A 21125-nucleotide genomic window follows, 5' to 3' on the forward strand; every position below is an offset into this window, starting at 1 on the left:
GAGAGATCTCTACACTGAAACAGTCCATTCACTTCCTCCATCCCAATGTTGTTTTACAGCAGTCACCGCATGGTTTACATGAGGCATCCTTTTCCATTTACCAATTGTTTCATCTGGCGATCCTTTAGCAATCCTTTGGCATGATGGTTACACACTTGGTGTGGATTCACTCATCCCAGCCATGGCCTGAGATGTTATCTCTGCATCAGGAAATGCATCTGCAACCCCATGGAGCAGAAACAAGCAAACATTTCTGCTACCAGTGTTTTTCCACTACCTGCTGGTCCTCCGATCCAGTGTCTTGCCAGTACCAGCAGCACCCTTTACCCAATGTTCCAGCTGGACCCTTTATCCAGAACTCCATGGCAAGCTATGACAGTTCCAGAGCAACCAAGCCAAAACCTCCAACGCAACCAGACCAAACCCTTCTACAAACGTCTTGCCACAACCTCCTAGTTGATACATACTGCACTTGTTCACATGTCTGCTGAGCAAAAAAAAATTCGTCCTTTCGTTCACTTTTTCAACTTCAGGTGTACACCATGTTCCACGGAGCATCCATGTTCACCAACTTCCGCCAAATGCACTCAAGATGACATCACCTGTTTCCTTGTCATCACCAATGTGACATTTCCCATCACCATTCACCATAGGACCTTTACACGGATCTGTTAAGTTCCCAAATAAGTTCTAACACGATCCATGTGAAGTCGGTCCGCCCATAGTACATGGTCCATGTAATCTCCAATGAAATTGCAGGGAAATTCATACGTAGGATTTCCAATCTGGTCCAAGCACATCCTCACCTTCCTCCATCTTGTTGAAAATGCAGCAACCCATTTATTTTTCTTCATCCACTCCAAAGTAATGGATGTTTTCCAGTCGAACACCTTCTACTTCATAATGGATCCTTCCAGTCCAGTGCCTTGTTGCATTGAACACCTTGAACTCCAACCTGCTACGTAAAGACCTTAGGTTTGTGGCACAACTCACATCAGGGACACTCAAGCCTTCCTTTGAAGCACATGGTCACCAAGTTACAGTGGAATTGAAAACCTCCTTTCACCTTCCTAAGATGGTACAAGTTCACTGTCATTTTTGTTGGTGCAGTCTGCCTTCCTTACAAACGCTGTTGAAGCCTTGTTGGTACAATCTGCTGCCTGGATTATATCGACTGCTCACCACATGTTCTCCGAATTTTCCCCAGAAACTGTTTAGCATAAGCTTTGCGGTTGCCTTTCCCGTCGGACATGTTTTCCGTGTGTACAGGAGTGTTCCAAATTGTCTGTGCAAGTTGTTATCGTTTCGTCTGACTTGCTCTGCATGCCATTCTTCCAATCCTTTCTTTTTCTTCTTCTTCTGTAGTTCCTCCACATAAAAAAAAATAGAATAGAATCAAAAAATGTAATTTTTAGGTAGTAAACAAATTAAAATAAACGAGTTGAAAAGGAAAAATAAGGTGTCACGTGATTTATGACGCAATACCCTATGACGCAATACCCTATGACGTCACACCCTATGACGCAATACCCTATGACGTCACGCCTTATGACGTCACACCCTATGACGTTACAGGAATACTTGATGCTCATTGGTTAATCCACCTGTCAATCAAAGTTTATTGCGATTCGACACCACGCCCAAATGCTTAACGCTGATTGGCTAATCCATGTCACGTGACCTAAATACTCGATGCTGATTGGCTACTGGCAGAAGTGCCTCATATTACTACTAAAATCATCTCAAAGGCAGCTAACGGAGTTTCAGCAACGTGAAGAAAATTCACAGAGGCAATTAAGGCAGACAAGACAGCAGTTGAGAAATTGCCGAGGACAAGTTTCTGAACTACAGTTAAGTCTTTCAACAACTCAGCAAACAATAAGTGAATTGCACAGCCAAGAAGCACGTGACTGGGTTATTCTCCGGGACGAAATTAAAATCACAGAGAAATGCCTTGGGAGGGGAGGATGGGGAAGTGTCAATAAGGGAACGTATTGTGGCTGTACTGTAGCAGTGAAACAAATCCATGAGTTGATTCTTTCTCCTCAAAACATAAATCCGTTTGAAAGAGAAATGAATATCGCTTCTAAATGCCGCCATCCTCACTAACTACAGTTTATCGGCGCCACCAATGATGAGGGAAACCCTCTGTTTGCGACCGAGCTGATGGAGAAAACTCTGCGCACTTTGTTGGACCAGCGGCAACTCTCCGAGACAGAAATAGCAGTCATTTCTCTGGATGTAGCACGTGCCCTGAACTACCTTCATCAGAAGAAACCGGAGCCTATCATTCATCGTGACGTCAGCAGTGCTAATGTGTTGCTATGGCGACAGGGTGACCAATGGAGAGGCAAAGTGTCAGATTATGGCACTGCTAATTTCATGCAGCAGACCATAGCAGTGGCTCCTGGAGCAAGGATTTACAACGCACCTGAAGCACTTACATCAAACCAAACTGTCAAGGTAAGTTTTAGTCACTGTTCAAGACTGTTAACATTGGCATAAGTATTTAATAAGTGGCCCTTACCCAAAATTATTTCCAGACATCGTATATCGGTCGTGGTTTTCTCTTTCCATTGTTATCGTTGGGGCTTACGGAAGGAGCAGCCGCGTGAGTTTTTTGGCTTTATAATGGCACTGTGTAAAGTTATATTTTGTTGTTAGTTTTTTTTTCAAGCGGAGTAGAAAATTATGTCTGTTTAGCCTCTTGAGTTATGCAACGGACAATTTTATTGCAAAATGTCCTGTTGAATTTCTCGTTTTATAGCGGAGCTCTCGCGCGCGAAGCGCGCGAAGCGGAGCACCAAGGGTAAGAAAATGTGGTAAACTACCGATCCGAGAAATTTTGGTAACCACGTGACCGTACACGGATTGACCACACACACACACCACAGGCATACCAATGTTAAATAACTCAATAAACAGGTATGGCAACCCAAATGCAACTCGAGGTTGTTTTGACGGGAAATCGCATAGCCACCTGCGTCTTGTGAAGTAGAGACAACTAAAGAGTCGAAAAGCGGAAATTGTCTCTGTATCCGTATTTTCTAAAGTATTAAGCTCAGAATAATTGTCATGGCCACAAATTTGGAATATAGGGCAAGAGAAAGTAAGCGGTAGGCCAGCGAAGCTCAACGAGAAATAGGGCGACAGAGATCTAGAGCGAGAGATAAACACAAAGGAGACATTTTTTTGTGGAATTTTCTTCCAACAAAAGCGGCGGTGACAAAATGAGAAATGCCAGCGGTCACCAATGCAAGGTGAAAATGATCGGCAGTGAGAAAAAAGTGAACGAGAAAACGTACGACATTTCCCCGATAAAACGTGTGACTAAGAAGTTTTAGCAAAATTCACGTTGTAGTCGTGCAAAACAACTGCAAAGGAATGTACAAAAAAAGTGTGCTGCACGTGCAAAGTTGCTTTTTTGCTAATTAGACCTATTGTTGTCTTCCACTGTTCTCCGGCGTTGCCTTAGCCGCTTAGCATTGCCAGATTTTATATTTTGTTTGAACAAACTATAAATATTATCGAGAGCTTCGCTCTTAGTCCTGGCTAAATCTATATCTTTTAAAAACTTAACAGGTTGCTTGTCTGACACTTGAAAGACTTGAAATGGTCAGATGAATAATTAATTGTATATGGCTGACTCTGCCAGCGGGCAAGGTGAGGCAAATCCTGTGTTCTGATTGGCTGCCCGAGCTGGAAAGATGGACTTGTCTTTCCCGACCAGACGCTCTCCTAAAACCTTCTCTTTTTGGCCATGTAATAAATCGTTTATTGACCAACCTTGTTCGGTCAAGATGGCTGGATATGCAGTGGCAGATCCAGATCTTCAGATAGGGATGGGGGGGGGGGCAGCCATCCAGACTTTGAAATAAGGGGGGCGGTCTCCAAAAACAAATTTTCCGGCCGTTCGTTCGGGCCTCCGCCGCTGATATAAGCCTAGTTCTTTTTGCGTTTTTATAAATGTCGACTTTATCTCGCTCCATAAAAACACGAGGACAAACATGACCTATATGCAGCAGTCTTGACCTGTCAAGATTGGTTAATAAAACAGATTTAAACATTTATCGGTCGGAGCAGAACCATAATGAATTTAATTATACAGAATAGCAAAAAAATTAGAGCAGAGCTGATACGGTCCAACGATAAGAAACAAAAAGATAAAGGTATAAAGACTATAAAAACTTTCATAAATTCTCGCAAGAATGTCCATAATCACAGAATTGTTCCGAAGGATAGCCCGGTTCCAGGCGTTCAGATTGTGAGGACGGCGCAAAAAGGTTGGCGCCGCACTCCATTATCTGAACTCCTGTAACGGACTATCGGAAGGATAAGGTAGTAGAGTCATTAGAGATCAGCAAGAGGTCGCAGAACTATTGAATTATTTCTTTTCAAATTGTACTTTAAATAACAAGGTTTTAGTGAACGTCCACCTGAACTGTCGTGCATATTACACAATCTGATGGGTAGAGAGGAACTAGGGGAGATATCTATATAGCCTTATAGTTCAGTTATTGCTCGGATTCGTGGCATTTCTTCAGTACGCAGGCAGCTGATAAAAAAGAGAAGGTTAGGATATCCATAGCAAATTCAGAGACATTTATATACATTGTTAGCTAGGTTTTCTTTTCTTTTCGTTTTCTTTTAACCTAACAAGTAATTCGAAGAAGGGAGGAAGGAAGTATATGTAAATCTTTAGGTCTACCGTCCCCACCCCCCATGTTTGTATTATCGAGCATGCGCTCTGACTGTTATGATGATTGAATACATAGGTGTTCACGAGCAGCAATGTTGTGTGTGTTGGTGGTTAAATCCGTAAGACACTACAGTTACGTTCTCCTGCTGCTCTTTCTAGTCGCCATAGTGTAAAAAACGATATCGACACACCATTAGAAACAATTCTGGTAAAATAAACGTGTGTTCAGCGAAGCGACGATCTGTACAAGCACATGACCAAAAGCTGCGTAGAACGCATGACCGAGAAAGAAACTAATGCCAGTCCTCCCTCCCTTCGCTAGAAATAAATACAAACAAATGCAATTATTTTAGACATTTAAAAAAATCTGGCAAAAGAGGCAATCCTTACTGTATTACTGATAAAAGTGGAGGTAGCCACATCAAATACATTTTTAAGAAGGTTTTCACAAAGTTGCATTCTTAAGGTGTTTCGATGCAGTTTTTCAGAGGCCATACCGATATTTTTCAATCGCCTTAAAAGTAGTTTTTACCTTGTCCGATCGCTATAAAATTTTCACCAGTAATTGGCTATGGATTGAAATTTGTGAAAATGTAGTTTTAAGTAAAATCGATATTACTATGACAACAGTAAACAAAAAACTTTGAAATTGATAAAAGCCGAATTTTGTGTGATCTAGACCTGCTGCTGAAAGTCCAACTCTAGGAACTTAAAGTTTGGTGTTTAGCAAACAATCTCCGTAAGAAGTAAAAAATTCTGTATGTTTGAATTCGAATAAAACGAAAATATATTTCAAACCTTAAATTTTCAATAGCCGTGATAGTTTATGTAATAAAAACGTTATAAATGACTCAAATTATTCTTACGTAGCGTACGAATGATGCTTAATATCATGTTTTGATGCTAAGAAATTTTGGTGTACTTTCGTTCATACGATCTTGAAAACTAACCCATTTTCTCACCATCTGTATAAGTGCAACTTCATTCAGAATTTGGACTTTCAGCGCTTTCTTGTATATCTCCGAAACGACTCGAACGAATTTTTTTCAAATCTATTCACATAATCTTCATAATGTATATAAAGATGTCCGAAAGTCTCATTAAGATTGATTCACTGCAACACCTTGAAATTTCAAGACAAACCTGTCCTACCAACCGGTCAAAAATCTGCGTTACAACATTCACTGTTTTGACGTTATGCTAATTTTTCCAGAATAATGCGCACTATACATACCTCCATGACTAGTACATCTTAGTTTGAATTTATCGCATCTTTTGAATGTTATAAAATATTGGCAATACTCACACTGAAATGTACTAGTCATGGATATATGTATTGTCCGCATTAATTTGGAAAAATTACCATAACGTCAAAACCGTGAATGTTGGAGCGCAGATTTTTGACCGGTTCGTCGGATAGGTTTGTCTTGAAATTTCAAGGTGTTACAGTGAATCAATATTAATGAAAGTTTCGGACATTTTTATATACATTATGAAGATTATGTGAAGAGATTTTGAAAAAATTCGTTCGAGTCGTTTCGGAGATATACAAGAAAGCGCTAAAAGTCCAAATTCTGAATGAAGTTGCACTTATACAGATGGTGAGAAAATGGGTTAGTTTTCAATATCGCATGAACGAAAGTACACCAAAATTTCCTAGCATCAAAACATGATATTAAGCATCATTCGTACGCTACGTAAGAATAATTTGAGTCATTTATAACGTTTTTATTACATAACCTATCACGGCTATTGAAAATTTAAGGTTTGAAATATATTTTCGTTTTATTCGAATTCAAACATACAGAATTTTTTACTTCTTACGGAGATTGTTTGCTAAACACCAAACTTTAAGTTCCTAGTGTTGGATTTTCAGTAGCAGGTCTAGATCACACAAAATTCGGCTTTTATCAATTTCAAGGTTTTTTGTTTATTGTTGTCATAGTAATATCGATTTTACTTAAAACTACATTTTCACAAATTGCAATCCATAGCCAATTACTGGTGAAAATTTTATAGCGATCGGACAAGGAAAAAACTTCTTTTAAGGCGATTGAAAAATATCGGTATGGCCTTTGAAAAACTGTATCGAAACACCTTAAAGGGTATTGCATACACTCGGCCGGTTGTAACAAAGCAAATATCTTGAAAATAGTAAGACAAGCCTTGAAATATGCAATAGCAGTACAGCAGGCGATAAGCATTGTTGTTTAGTTTACATTAACTATAACCATTAGCATTATTTATGATATCAATTGACAAGTTTATATGCTAAAGGCCAGAAACTCTGCACCAGTTTGAATCACTTGTAGGTAATAAAGAGCTATCGCACAACGCCATGACGCAATCATTGTTGAAGTTTAACAAATAGCAAAAGTATTTTTCAGGTCATTATTGAGGACCACTACTTTTGTTATAGTTCTTATAGTTCTCAATCATCAAGGCTATCATAAAAACTAAAGTAGTGAATAACAATATGATACGGGCGATTTCTATCCACTTTTACTAAAAGCACTAATCACTGATGCTTCTGCTGCTACTTCCAGAAATATTCATATCTGAAACAAAAATAGAAGAAAAAAAGACAATAATCTAACTTAGCAAGTAACAGTTATTACTTCCTCAAGGTTATACGGGCAAACTAGTCGGTTCACGATTTGGGAAAATCGCAAAATTAGGGAGTCTAAGCAACTCTTACGTCCCGGGCGTCATGAATGACAACCAGTTGTTTTTCTTCAGTTCGCTCTATGAAACACTTCTACATGACATAACAAGTTTGAAAGTTTTTGTTTTAATTACTGTAGTATGACGTTATCGAGTCAAACAATTAAAAAAGAGAAAAGAACGACTTATGGTTGTTACTTCTGACGTACGGGACGTTACCTTTGTCGTTCCCTAAGCTCGGCTAGGACTAGTAACTTTCAACGATTTGGCAAACACGTTTACCATTTGTACAAATCAGTCCGATTTATGGAAAAGCGGCTGCAAACTATCCTGGAACTGGTATCAATGGTGGCGTCGCGAAATGTCGGTTTTCTTCTCAAACCGTGCAAACACTTGCCAAAAGCATAACAAGCAAGGGCGAAAGACAGGGTCTCATAAGGCAGGAAAAAACGAAACAGGGGACCCAACCGCTACACAGAAGTTCCTTTTGTTTCGAAAACGTTTTACTGACATCACTCGTTTTCCGTTTACTTTCCAACAGGATATAGTACTTGAAAACATTTGCAAATGATGAAAAATTATGGACCTGAAATCAGGGTATTGCTATAGTTCCTAACCTACAAGAGTGCCATTTAAAATGTTCGTTGAGATACGTATGCAAACCAAAGACTATCATTACGAAGTAAACCTTTTAGCAATTTTAAACCTGTGTTATAGACGAAATTTAAGCCTTGTACAAACATTGAATTATATCGTTAACACAAGCTACCCGAATCCAAGTGTTCCGGATGATGTATGTTACCTAGCCTGCGTGGCAGGCGCAAAAAGGGGAGGGGGAGGGGGAAGGGAGAAATGTAAAGGGAAGGGAGCACCTGCTCTAAGAGCCTATGTTTTTGCATAACGCCTACCAATTTTCTAGTAATCCGATTACGCTTACTGTCAATCAAGTGTCGCTACACTCGCCATTGCAGAAAAACATTACACCCACGGACTAAAGAAATTCGCTTAGTTATTCAGATCCAGAAGGCACTTTGGAGAAAATTGGAACCCTTATTCAGCCGTAATAAAAAAAGCTTTACGCTTCAAAGAGGGCAAATCCTGCCGACCAGAAAACAGTAACTACAGCCAATCGATATGTATGTCATGACCTCTCAGTCTGAAACATGCGGCTAGAATAACATTTGCTCAGTATGAATGCAGAACCTTCCAGATCATAATCTACCCAGCAGATAAAAACAACTTTATTGGAATAAGCAGCATTTTGGCATGAGGTAAAACCACCCCCTTTTATTGCTAAGTTACATCGGCGAATGTCATCGTTCGATAAATTGGCTAAATCTTTCGCTGGGTAGCCCAACAATTCCATCTCCTGCAACTGGTCTTCGATAATACTTTTCAGTGGCGAAATGACGAGAATCGCCGCATTACCATTTAGCTCGTAGTTCTTGGCGCGTACAAACATTTGGTAGATTAAACTCTTGCCGTATCCGGTCCGCAAAACCGCCAGAACATCTCTGTCGGCTAAAAGAGCCCTTACTGCTGATTCTTGCTGTGGTTTTAAAACAGTTTCTCTACCACTAGATAAATTCACATCTCTCAAAGCACTCTCTACGACATTCACGTCTACCGCTGCCATCTCGACTGTTTGTTGATTCGTGAAACGCGCATTTCAATATGTTACTCATTACGGCTCAGCCAATCAGGAATTTGCGGACGCCAGCGTCCGCAGATATGAACAAAAGGGGGTTCTTAGAGCAGGCGTCCCCTCCCCCTCTCCCCAGTCCCCCTCCCCTTCCTCCCTTCCTCCCTATCCCCTACCCCCTACCCCTTTCGACGCCTGCTACGCAGGCTATATGTTACCAGTATTGCGTAACCGTTCTCGGGAAATGGCATTCACAAATAACAGTAATATTATATATATATATATATATAAAACAACATTTCCAACTTACCTGGGAAGGGTTTGTCCTTAAGGTGGTGGAGGGTGGTGATCTCCATGGGGATGAGGCCCATGGTGTGGTGGATGGTGTGGAGGCTCATGCGGTGGAGGCCAATGATGTGGAGGCCCATGGTGCGGAGGTCCATGGTGTGGGGGACCATGGTGTGGTGGATGGTGTGGAGGCCCATGCAGTGGAGGCCCATGCGGTGGAGGCCCGTGGTGCGGAGGTCCATGGTGTGGGGGACCATGGGGTGGCGGTCCATGAGGTGGAGGCCCATGGTGTGGGGGACCATGGGGTGGCGGTCCATGAGGTGGAGGCCCACTCATCCTAGAATTTGCGCTAACGTAAATAACAAAACGTAAAGCACGTGTAGTTTGTTAGAAAATAAGACTTGGCCAAAAGATACGTGAAAATAATTTTACTTAATTTCTACTTTAAAATTAACTTAGTTGGATTATTGTTTTTGTTCATGTTGTTGTGGAACAAATTTCGTTTTCAAAGTAATTAAGTCATGAAAGATTCAAGTTTAAGCTCAAATAATATATAGAAATTTGTTACAAGCTTAAGTTACAATAATAGTAGGTTTAATGAAGTTATGTATATATGATAATCATATATGAGAACAAGAATTGTATTAAAGAAAATCATCGCAGTTATAGACGCAACTTTTGTAGTTGTAAAAAGAAAGTCTGAAAAAATTCAGGCTTGTACGGGATTCGAACTCTTGACCTCTGCGATACCGATGCAGCGCTCTACCAATTGAGCTAACAAGACAATTGGGAGCAGGTGGTTAAATTGGTTGGTATTAAACCTGGTGAATTGGTTGGTATTAAACCTGGTGAATTGGTTGGTATTAAACCTGGTGAATTGGTTGGTATTAAACCTGGTGAATTGGTTGGTATTAAACCTGGTGAATTGGTTGGTATTAAACCTGGTGAATTGGTTGGTATTAAACCTGGTGAGTTGGTTGGTATTAAACCTGGTGAATTGGTTGGTATTAAACCTGGTGAATTGGTTGGTATTAAACCTGGTGAATTGGTTGGTATTAAACCTGGTGAATTGGTTGGTATTAAACCTGGTGAATTGGTTGGTATTAAATCTTGAAAGGAATATGATGATCATCATTATCATCCTTCACCAGGTTTAATACCAACCAATTCAACGACCTGCTCCCAGCTGGCTTGATAGCTCAATTGGTAGAGCGCTGCACCGGTATCGCAGAGGTCAAGCTTTCGAATCCCGTACAAGCCCGAATTTTTTCGGGCTTTCGTCTATAACTGCGATGATCTTCTTTCATGTAATAGTGAGTTTAATATCAAGTACATTAAAGTTAAGAAATGTTTCGTTTTTATTGCTAACGTGTAGAAAAACGAAAGAAGACCAGGATATTGTCATTTCCTGAACATAGGGTCTGAGCAACAAGTTTTGATTTGGATGTTAAGATTCAGTTGGAGCCAAATGGCGAACCAACAGTCTAATGCATTATCTTAAAGTGGATTTAACAAATATAAAAATATAATAAATATATTTTTGACAAATATAAACTTGAACTGCGGACTGCGGAACACGAATTGGGTATAACAAGAGGGCTGAGACTCTGAGTACAACAACAATTATATTAAAAAGCAAAGAAATACAGTAAACATACCGTGCTTCGAAAACAGGGCCAAATTGAGAGTAAAACAGGTGGTTGGTTTAGGATTTAAATAGATATATTTGCTAAGCATTTGTTAAACGTAACTAAATGAAGCGAACAAATGTGCTTACATAATAAGAGAACTTAGGAAATAGGGTTCTAGCCAAGACGAAATCGATCATCTTTTTAAAGGCTCGTTCTTCCTAGAAGAGTGTATGGTCTCCCTGTTTATGGCTCATGCCAAGCAGATTTAAATACAGCACAATGCTTCCTGAAAAGATGTTTCAAGAGGCGCTACTCCTCAAAAATTTATAATATCGACGAGCTCTTAGCTAGCTCTTGGACAAATGTGATAGGAAACTCTTCAAGAAAATTAGAAACGACAGTTCTCACCCATTGTACCCTATGTTGCCCCAAGCCAAAGGGTCCTCCCTTAGATTAAAACAAAGATCTAGTCAGTTACCTAGGATAAACACTGAACGTTTTAAAAGTAGCTTTTTAAATAGGCTTAGTTTCAAATACAATTGAACACTATGAGAAATTCTTACTGTAAGCTCCTTAATTAATCCTTATTAAAATTTGTGTACCGTTTGATATGTATTGTATCGAAAAAAGAAAGACATAATAATAATAATAATAATAATAATAATTATTATTATTATTATTATTATTATTGTTATTATTATTATTATTATTGTTATTATTTATCAGCAGGAGAGTAGGTACAACTCCAAAACGGCCTCGAAATGGCTCCAGAAGCTAAACTCAGTAATGGCTCCTCGCTCTATTTCGGGCTTCTTTCATTTTTTCATTTTTAGTCTGCCATCTCTTTTCATTTCATTATTTAAAAACATATGCTTAAGATTGGAACCATTTTTGGAGCTCACACTGTGCCACTTAAGGTCACGTGACCAGTCACGCCCATAATTATTCAAAATTAAATATTTTCAGATTACGCCATAAAAATGACTGTTGAAGCTTCCGTTTATTTTTCTATAGTGTTAAGTTTAAAGTCAAATGAGTGAATTTCAACGGGGAATTGCAAAATGTTTTATTTCTATGTAATTATCAAATGTTTTCTCCTCGACCCAGTCCCACTTTCAACTGGAAACGTTATAGTTCACTCAAAACAAATAATTTCGAAAACCCCTGATTAATTCCATAAACCTTGGGTTAATAGTCATTGAAAGAAAACAAAATAAATAACAACTAGTATTTGTAAAATGTTGTAAAATTGGACCAAACTGGCAAAAAATAGGCGTGACAAGTCACGTGACTAAGATAGCTCATTAGTGACAACGGATAAGAACATTTTTAAAAAAAGTATTTACCGCATGCAAAGTTTCAAGTCGAAAAGTTAAATCTCCTTTAAACTAGACCACCCCCTCACAAATTTCTAGAGGCCTATTCCTTAATTCACCCAAGGATCGATCGATCGCCAAACATCATTTGGACCATAATTTGCTTCTTCAAGAAAATCAAATTTCAGCGGCCTGGGAACCTGCTAGATTTCCGACGATGCTATCACCTCACTCAAGCACTTAAAGGAAAAGTGGAATGTTTTGGCGGTTTACTACTCGATTAAAAGAAAAGATAAACCGCATAACTGAGCTTCACGACTTCTTAATTTTATATTTTCTAGTGATCTTAAAATATTACTTATATATTACTCGAGTAGACTGTTCCACTGAGTCTACCAGCATGAGAGCTTACTTGTTGGCCTTGCCCCATACGGCAGTAGTCTCGGTCAGATCATGACTAAGCGAGATTTATTCAAAATGGCGCCCTCTCAGCATGTGGGAGGGTCAATACCGGTTTTGGGAGGACAGGAACTGGGCCACTTTTATTACTGAGCTGAGAATGATGATAAAAAGCATAAAATTTTTATCGAAATAGAATATATAGTACATTTGAAAGGATCAGAATAGCAACATGAAAAATCCTTTCAATTAGCTTTATAAAAAGTGTGTTACGTCTCTCCATAAATCGGCCAGTGGACCACATAGGAGAGCCGTAACACACATTTTAAGTAAGGTAAGCTGTTTTTTACTGAAATCCTTTCACTTTCGTAGGTTACGGAAACGATAGGTTTTCTCCCCATACAAATCCTTATATTTTGAATGTTACGCAACAATGCCGATGCTCACCGATGCTTATATTTCGAGCTTGGGCTACCTGTGATTAATGCCTCTGAAAAGACACCTCAGGTAAAACGTGGGTCCATTTAAAAGTCAAAGTCATCAGTTCTCAACATTAACGATTGATCCTTGTTAAGTTATTGGTTTTTATAATAATACGTCAAAGTTCTCCCTGGGGGTTTTTACTGCAGAGCTGAGTTAATTTGTATGCAACGGTGGGCTTGTTAACTCGCATAATTAACTGACTACTGGCACGTGAAACGCTTAGACTTTAATAGTTTTCATTTCCTCGAGATAGAAAGCAGAAAGCGGTTTTGTAATAGTCAGACAGAATTGAAATGGAGAGTTTTAGGCTCCACTTTGTGTATGTTTGTGTGTTTTGTTTATATATCTAAGTTTTAGCGCTAAATAATAAGAAGACATAAGCTAAATTGAAATAGAGAGTTTTCAGCTCCACTTTTTGTATGTGGTTTGTTTATATATCCGATTTTGAGCGCTAAAAAAGAAATAGTAAGCAATTTCTCGCGTTTCTAAGTAATCTCTCCGGCTGTTAGTTCTAATAGCCGAGCATACGCCATTGTGATCTGCTCATCGGGAATTAAAATAGACTGGATCAAAAGTTCCCATTCTCGGGTCTGGGAACAAGCGTCTAAAACAGCTTGAAGCTCATCAACGTTGGTAATAAAAGCCATAGTGATAAAAAGTTAATAAACGTTTTCTCAAACACACGAACTCGAACAAGTTGCTTCCTAACAAGGCAATTGCAAGAACGATAGCACTTTCGAAATCTACCCGCTTTTATTTTGAACAAATCATATGTCCTACAAGAGTCAATCAGGGTTAAAAAGGACCGGGCAAGCCTATTGTGCCTATTGTAGTAGAGAAACGCTTATTACAAATGGAAGTAGGCACTTAATTAGTTTGGAGGAACACATTTTTACCCAGCTAGCTAGACACTGACTAGGCACATAATTAATATGCAGGAAGGAACTAAATTTGTATGCAGGACGACACTTACACATATTAATAAAAGGGAAGGCATACGGAAGGCAGGGGAAGGTTCCAAACAGGAGTAAAATAACCCTATATCACTACTATCATTATTATGATTCTTTTTTCCTTTTAAAATTTCTTAACTATAGTAAAGTGGTAAATTTTTCAAAATTAAGTCTTGACTTTTTTCTAACTTCTTGTTCATTGTCTAAAACAGCATATTATTCCTTCAAGTGCCGATCCCGTGGCCATGAATTTTATACTTAAAACACTTTAAAACTCACCTGCCCGTTGTTAGAAGAATTTATAGCTTTACAGACTGTTTTAAACGAAGCAACTTGCTATAAATGGCCCCTCTGGATTATGGCCTCTCTCCAGGAACCAAATTTCCAGATGTTACCATTTAAGGGGAACTCCGCCCTTCTGAGCATATTCCTTGATATACTTGACAGAATGGCTACCGGATGCTTCTGCCTAAAGTTAATTTATTAGGAAAGACTGTATTACATACGAAATTGGCCAAAATTTCCTATCGAAATATTATTAGCAAGGGTTTTCTAATACATAAAGAGACAAAAAGCAATGAAGATGAAAACATTTGACGTTTTGGCGCCGTCATGAAGCCATTAAATTTTTACTATAAACTACCAGGAAGTTGGCTGAAGATCAACGAGTAAAAATTAATCAATGTGACGCAAATATTTTGGCTCGAATTGAGTCCAACTGGACATTAAGAGGCATCGTCAGTTCCCTAATTAGCAACACTTCGTGCAGTAAAATCGACCCTTGTTTTTCAACTAATTTCAATATGTACAACCCTTAAGAAAAAAAAAAAAATGATATAATGCAAACCTTAAGAGCTATATAAAGTTTATGGATTTAACCACCACCTCAAAATTGCCAAAGAGAAATGCGTTGATTGAATTTTTGGAACTTTCTACAAATTCAATGGTGAGCAATTATAATAGGATTCTCCCCACCCTCCTCAGTCTGTTAGCTAGAGCTACCTGCGAGCTAGTCTCATTTGTAATCATTCACAATCGACACTTGTTCCACAAATGCGGCCCTGCTTCCTGAATTGCGCGCCCGCCCAGTATTTCCATCATCCTACTTTTAATAAAACGCCTGAGGTGGAACTAAGATTATACAAGGACCTATAATTCACAGCTAGAATATTGCTGATATGTGCAGGTGCGAGGCCGTGAATGGCTTTCAAAATTAACAATAGAATCTTGAAATGTATGCGCGTTTGCACTGGTAGCCAGTGTTACTCGTAAAGTACTAGAATGATGTGAGAATACTTCCTAAAACCATTTATAATCTAGCGGCAGCATTTTGCACGCGTGGCAACTTAGCTATTTTTTCTTTGGGGAGGTCCATACAGTAAGCTTTAATTTACAGTAATCTATACGGCTCGTGTAGAAAGCCTTTACCAGAGTAAGTACGCAGTCTCTCGATAAATACTTCTTGCAAACTATTTGTATGACCTTGCATAATTTTATACGTTAATCGTTTGGCAGCTATTTCTGATAGCTTAGTTTCAACATTGTGAACTTGAAATTTAGCGTCACGACGACACTGAAACGTCGTTCCTTCGTTTTATCTTGCTTGTGTATCAAAGAATCGTTTTTTTAAAAATACTTTCACTATTCTACAACTTGACGAGCAGCAAAACTACTTGACGTTAGTACAGTTGATCTAAAGAAACAACTTTTAACTCGTTTCCTAAGAACTGAATTTAATCAGCCCGGCTAACATTCTTGTGCTCTTACTTGATGCCTTAGTAACACAATCATGATCGTATCGTGAATAACCGAGTGTCAGGATCTATTTCTACTGACTGACGCGAAGTGACTATAAGCAGCTTTAAGACCACTGTCATTGCTATCTCACCATGCAATTCAAAGCCGCACAAAGACCGAGAAACCTCAATATACTCAATATACTCATTCGCTTGTAAGGTGAAGTGTGAAATTCTCAACCACATGCAGCTGGCATAAAAAGAAAGCTGCATACAAATGACCAAAATTGATAATAACGGAGCTCTCGCGCGCGAAGCGCGCGCAGCGGAGCACGATGGGTACGAAAATGTGGTAAACTACTCATCCGAGAAAATTTGGTAATCACGTGACCGTAGACCGACCGACCAACCGACCGTCCGTCCGCACAACAGGCATACCAAATGAATGTAAAATAACTCAATAAACAGGTATGGCAACCCAAATGCAACTCGAGGTTATTTTGACGGGAAATCACATAGCCACCCGCGTCTTGTGAAGCAGAGACAACTAAAGAGTCGAAAAGCGGAAATTGTCTCTGTATCCGTATTTCCTAAAGTATTAAGCTCAGAAAAATTGTCATGTCCACAAGTTTGGAATATAGAGCAAGAGAAAGACAGAGAAAAAGAGAAAGTAGGCGGCAGGCCAGCGAAGCTCAACGAGAAATAGGGCGGCATAGTCAGGTCGCTTAGCGTCAGTATCGTTACTGGCCGGATACAAACACCAATTTTTGTATGCACTCTTTTTTCGATGTAAGAATTAAATTTAGTCGTGGATCCATTGAAAATATTTCCTCTATCTGATCAAAAAGAGCGTGGAAAAATTAGGTTAATTTGCATAAATTCAAAATGGCGGCGCTAAGTACTAAAACTTTAAACAACTCGAAATTCGTGGCACTTGTAATGTAACTATAACCTGTGTTTGTTAAAGTAATGAAAAATGATGATAGGACTGAGTGCTGCAGTCCAATTCGCTCTTCAGTCATACAAGTTTAAAACATGATTACGATTACAGACCGGCATGGATAACACGAAGATCTTAGTCCACCAATCAATCAAAACCATCACAAAATGTTTCATAACTTTAACCTTTCCAGACATTAGAATATAACTTTTTCGAGAGTTCTTTTGCTAGACGTTTAAAAAGGATCTACTCAAGAGCGCGTGGGCGAGATGGCGCGTAGTGTTTGATTACTTACGCATGACGCTTTCTGCGATCTATTAAACTGTTCATGAAGCTGAAATCAGCACCTCCGTAGGCCAATCAAACTAGAGAATTTTGTTGGGTAGGCATGATATAAATAATAAAAATATTATTAAATTAATAACAAACAATCAATTGATTTTTGTTCAATAAATCTTAATTACCCTTTTTTTTACTCTGAGTTAACACGCTCTCGAAATTAAATGATCGTCATAGGTTGTTTTAATAAGGCATTCCAGTTAAACAGCATATTTTCCTGGTAATTGCGGGAAGTATCCAGGAACTTTCGAAAACTAGTTACTTGGGCAACTAAAGAAGAACGTTCTTAGTGCCTCTTTCTTCGTCTTAGATCAGTTACTAAAACTACTCCTGATTTGAAAAATACGACTGACAGTTACTATAAATCGGTATGTACTTTAAACATCTAAAGTTTCACCTCCTTTCATCTCATTTGTCTGCGAGCGCCGCAATACGAATTGCAATTACAATTGCAAAGCGGAGAACACTTCAAGTTCGCTTTGCCACATTTGCGGTTGGAACAGTCTCCCTTGCATGTACACTTGATTAAATCTTGACAGGCTTTAGAAAGCTCTGGAACAGTTAGCGAAAGTGGGCTCCACATATTGTCTACTTGTCCCCAGCCATAGTCGCTTGGGGAAGGAATCTGCTGTACTTCGGTACTTCTAGCCCAGATAGAAGCTTGGTAAACAGCCCTCTTCGTCTGTTGTAGGAGAGTATTCTGCGTCGGTGGCATCCTTTCCATCGTGACGTTCTTTAGACAGAACAGTTCCCTCCTTGTCTGGTTGATTGAAAGTGAAGTGCTCGTTTTGTCGTAGACGAGGACGATCAGCCGCTCAATCTTCGAAAGTTCTCACAGTTGGAATCAAGGGGCTCAAAAGGATGTGAAGCTAGGTAGACAAAAGTGTCTGTAACCTCTTCAAACGCCATCCAAGCTTGCCAGAACGACTTCTTCCCTTTTCCCCAAAAAGCAGAGGTTGTGTCGCATCCAGAAATCGCGTGAAGCATTGGTAGTGCTTGTGACCTTTTTGTGCCGAGGCTGGTGGACAGAGCATTAATGCTGTAAAGTCTGTAGTTCTTTCCCACTCCAAAGGCAAACCCTCCAAGAGAATGCCTTCATGATTAAAAATGCCTTTCCTTATAAAAGAAGCAGCCCTGGCCAAAATTAGTGCGTCTTCTGAGAAGTCTTTTGTCTTTAAGGCGTCTTGAATCATGTTACGCCTTCCTTCTTTGAAAACTAAGAAAGTCTTCCTGCCGTCGAACTGTTCTTGAGCCTCCTTGAAGTATTCCAACAAGCGCTCCTTTATCCTGGTCTTGTTTACTGATTTCGTATTACCTAGATCCTCCAGGCGACTTTCATATAAAGAGTGCAGCTCCGACAATTTAAACAGGAGTTTTCCAGAATTGACTTCTTTTTTGACATAACTTGCAAGCTCGACAAACACGCGGGAGTTACACACGTTTTCATCAATATTTCGCTTATCCTTGTTTGATTTTCTGACGTGACTGCGATATCTGTTTTTCAATTCAATCCAGCATTTCAGGTGATACTTTGCTCAGATCGCAATAAGATCTCCTCCAACTATTCTCACAAGTAGTCGGGAATCATTATTTAATAAGCTCTGTTATTATTGTTCTTATATTTGCGTCTGTCTCAAATGTAGACACCTGGCGGAGATCTCCATCATTTTCTCGAGCTCCCTTCTCACACCAAAAACACACTTCACTGTTCAACCGTTGTGGCTTACCGCGAGAGCTTGTTTCTGTCGAATCACTGCTGCGTTTTCTTTTCAGTTTTGCTCTTTCAAGTTTGCAGCTGCTAAATTTCGCATAGCAAGACTTATGCCACGACGCACGATGAAATTCCCAGTTTTCTGCAGTCTTATCACATCCAAATTTGACTATCACTGGTAAAGAATCAATATCTTACGTGAATAAGAAAATTCGTATATGCGTCTTTTTTATTTCCTTTCTTTACCGGTTTTTTTTTTAAGGACATTTTAAAGCTTTTGAGGTTTTCCTCTGGCATATAACACACAGGTTCCAGTCTAGCTCCATGTTTTGCGGTTACAAGCTAAAACAAATAAGGAATTTCTATAACAATGTATATATGCTACAATGTTGGCTGGTAATTAAAACTGAATTTAAACAACAAAAAACGAGCAACTTGTTTTGAAACATATAAAAATCGCTGCAAAACGAGTTGAATAGAGATGTTTCGCGTTTTACCACCGACGTTCGGACCTGTCTTGTAACAAATAAGGTTGCAAGGTTTTTTCGTAGGTGGTAATTCAACTCAACTCAATTCAACTCGTTTAGCACCAACTTTACAAAACAAGTTGCACTTTTTTGTTGCCCGTTTCACCGTATTTTTAAGGAAAATTTCACTATAATTCATGAGAGCTTGGACCTCTATAGGTTTCTAAATAATAACAACAATGTCTTTTAACTACAAAACTACAAGTAACATTGTATGCATACCAGGTTAAGAAGCACTGCATTTGGTCCCAACATAAAAGCACCACAACAACATGGCGTCTGAAACAGCGCCCGAGAGTTTGAACATGCTTTTGTTTTGAGAGAAATTATTCAAATTGCGCGTAAAAATCCACGTGGATCCACGGAGAAAAATGTTTAATAGTAATTAAGGAAACAATCTGGTGATTTTGATGCTTGTATCCGCTGTGTAACGTTTCCGTGAAAATTTGGAGTTAAGCGACCTGACTAACAGAGATCTAGAGCGAGAGATGAAAAACAAAGGAGACATTTTTTTGTTGGAAGTTTCTTCTAACAATAGCGGCGGTGACAAAATGAGAAATGCCAGCGGTCACCAATGCAAAGTGAAAATGAGCGGCAGTGAGAAAAAATTGAACGAGAAAACGTACGACATTTCCTCAATAAAACGTGTGACTAAGAAGTTTCAGCAAGTTTCACGTTGTAGTTGTGCAAAACAACTGCAAAGAAATGTACAAAAAAAGTGTGCTGCACGTGCAAAGTTTCTTTTTTTGCTAATTAGACCTATTGTTGTCTTTCACCGTTCTCCGGCGTTGCATTCGCCGCTTAGCATTACCAGATTTTATATTTTGTTTGAGCAAACTATAAATACTATCGAGACCTTCACTCTTAGTCCTGGCTAAATCTATATATCAAGATACATGTATATCTGTTCAAAATTAGTCAAATATCTGCCATTTTTGGGAGTGATTTTGCCACTACAGGGTGTATTGCTTAGTTCGGTTTTCAGCAGCCGTTAGTGGGGAGGAGCGTTGAGTGACGACACTAAAAACGGCTGTGTAGCAGACTAGGGTATATTTAGCTCATTGTTTTAAATTAACCAAATTCACAGGTTTGCACCTAAGTCTGGTCTTAAATCGTGCTCTTTAACGGCGAAATTTCGATCACCCCTTCTATGAGCTCCCTTGGGCTCTGACAGCATTTTCGCGCGCTCGAATTCCCCCCCCTTCTACCTTTGTAAGTTATCAGTCAACCTCATTTAGACCATTTCATTAGTGAATTGGTTCTGGTGCAGCTTTAAGAATCACTACAACATGTAGATTATACAAATAACAACACGCCTAAAAGTTGTCCCCTTGGGAATGCATTGGTGTATACAGGCATAAAATACCTTTTTATAAAGGTTGGAAAAGTGTTATTTGAAAAGGGTTTTTTCTGTCTGCCTACAGTCCCCGTATAATCGCTATTTTTGCTCTAAATTCCGCTCATAGATTCTCATATTAAAGAGCTTTTGTAACTCTAAATGGACCTCAGTGTTTATCGGCAACTGTAATTTTCCTGTTTGGGTCACAGCGGACTCAGTTCAGCTAAGGTGAACAACTGCCCCGAATAATGTCCTGCAATGAAAATCTAGCCTGAGTCGCAGACGTAACGTAATCAAACCTCGGTAAGTAACGTCTTCGAAACAGCGCCCAAATTCTTTGTTCTAGGCCTCCACCAGCCTCCCACGCAGGTTTTTTTAGGGGGAGCTCGTTTTTCATCCCTGGGAGGGATGAAAAACGAGCTCCCCTAAAAACGTCTGCCTAGGAGGCTAGGCCTCCA

General features: G+C 39.3%; 1 protein-coding gene and 1 long non-coding RNA gene across 3 annotated transcripts in view; one reads left to right on the forward strand and one right to left on the reverse strand.

The window, feature by feature from the left end:
• The first annotated feature begins 1982 nt into the window (after positions 1-1982).
• The window catches only part of LOC140928106 (uncharacterized), a 23273-nt gene continuing 4130 nt past the window's right edge, over positions 1983-21125 (forward strand). Inside the window, exon 1 of the mRNA XM_073377824.1 lies at positions 1983-2463. Within this exon, the coding sequence (XP_073233925.1) occupies positions 2167-2463 (297 nt within the window). The 5' untranslated portion in view covers positions 1983-2166. The remainder of the gene's footprint in view (positions 2464-21125) is intronic.
• On the reverse strand, positions 6796-14491 carry LOC140928111 (uncharacterized). Of its 2 annotated transcripts, none has more exons than XR_012164611.1 (3): positions 14355-14491; positions 9316-9630; positions 6796-7257 (listed from the first exon to the last, which is right to left on the reverse strand). It is a non-coding gene; the product is annotated as an uncharacterized lncRNA (long non-coding RNA). The 2 variants fall into 2 exon arrangements; XR_012164610.1 differs by having other exon boundaries at positions 9316-9642; positions 14355-14470.

Source organism: Porites lutea, chromosome 2 (genome assembly GCF_958299795.1).
Source record: "Porites lutea chromosome 2, jaPorLute2.1, whole genome shotgun sequence".
Lineage (NCBI taxonomy): Eukaryota > Metazoa > Cnidaria > Anthozoa > Scleractinia > Poritidae > Porites > Porites lutea.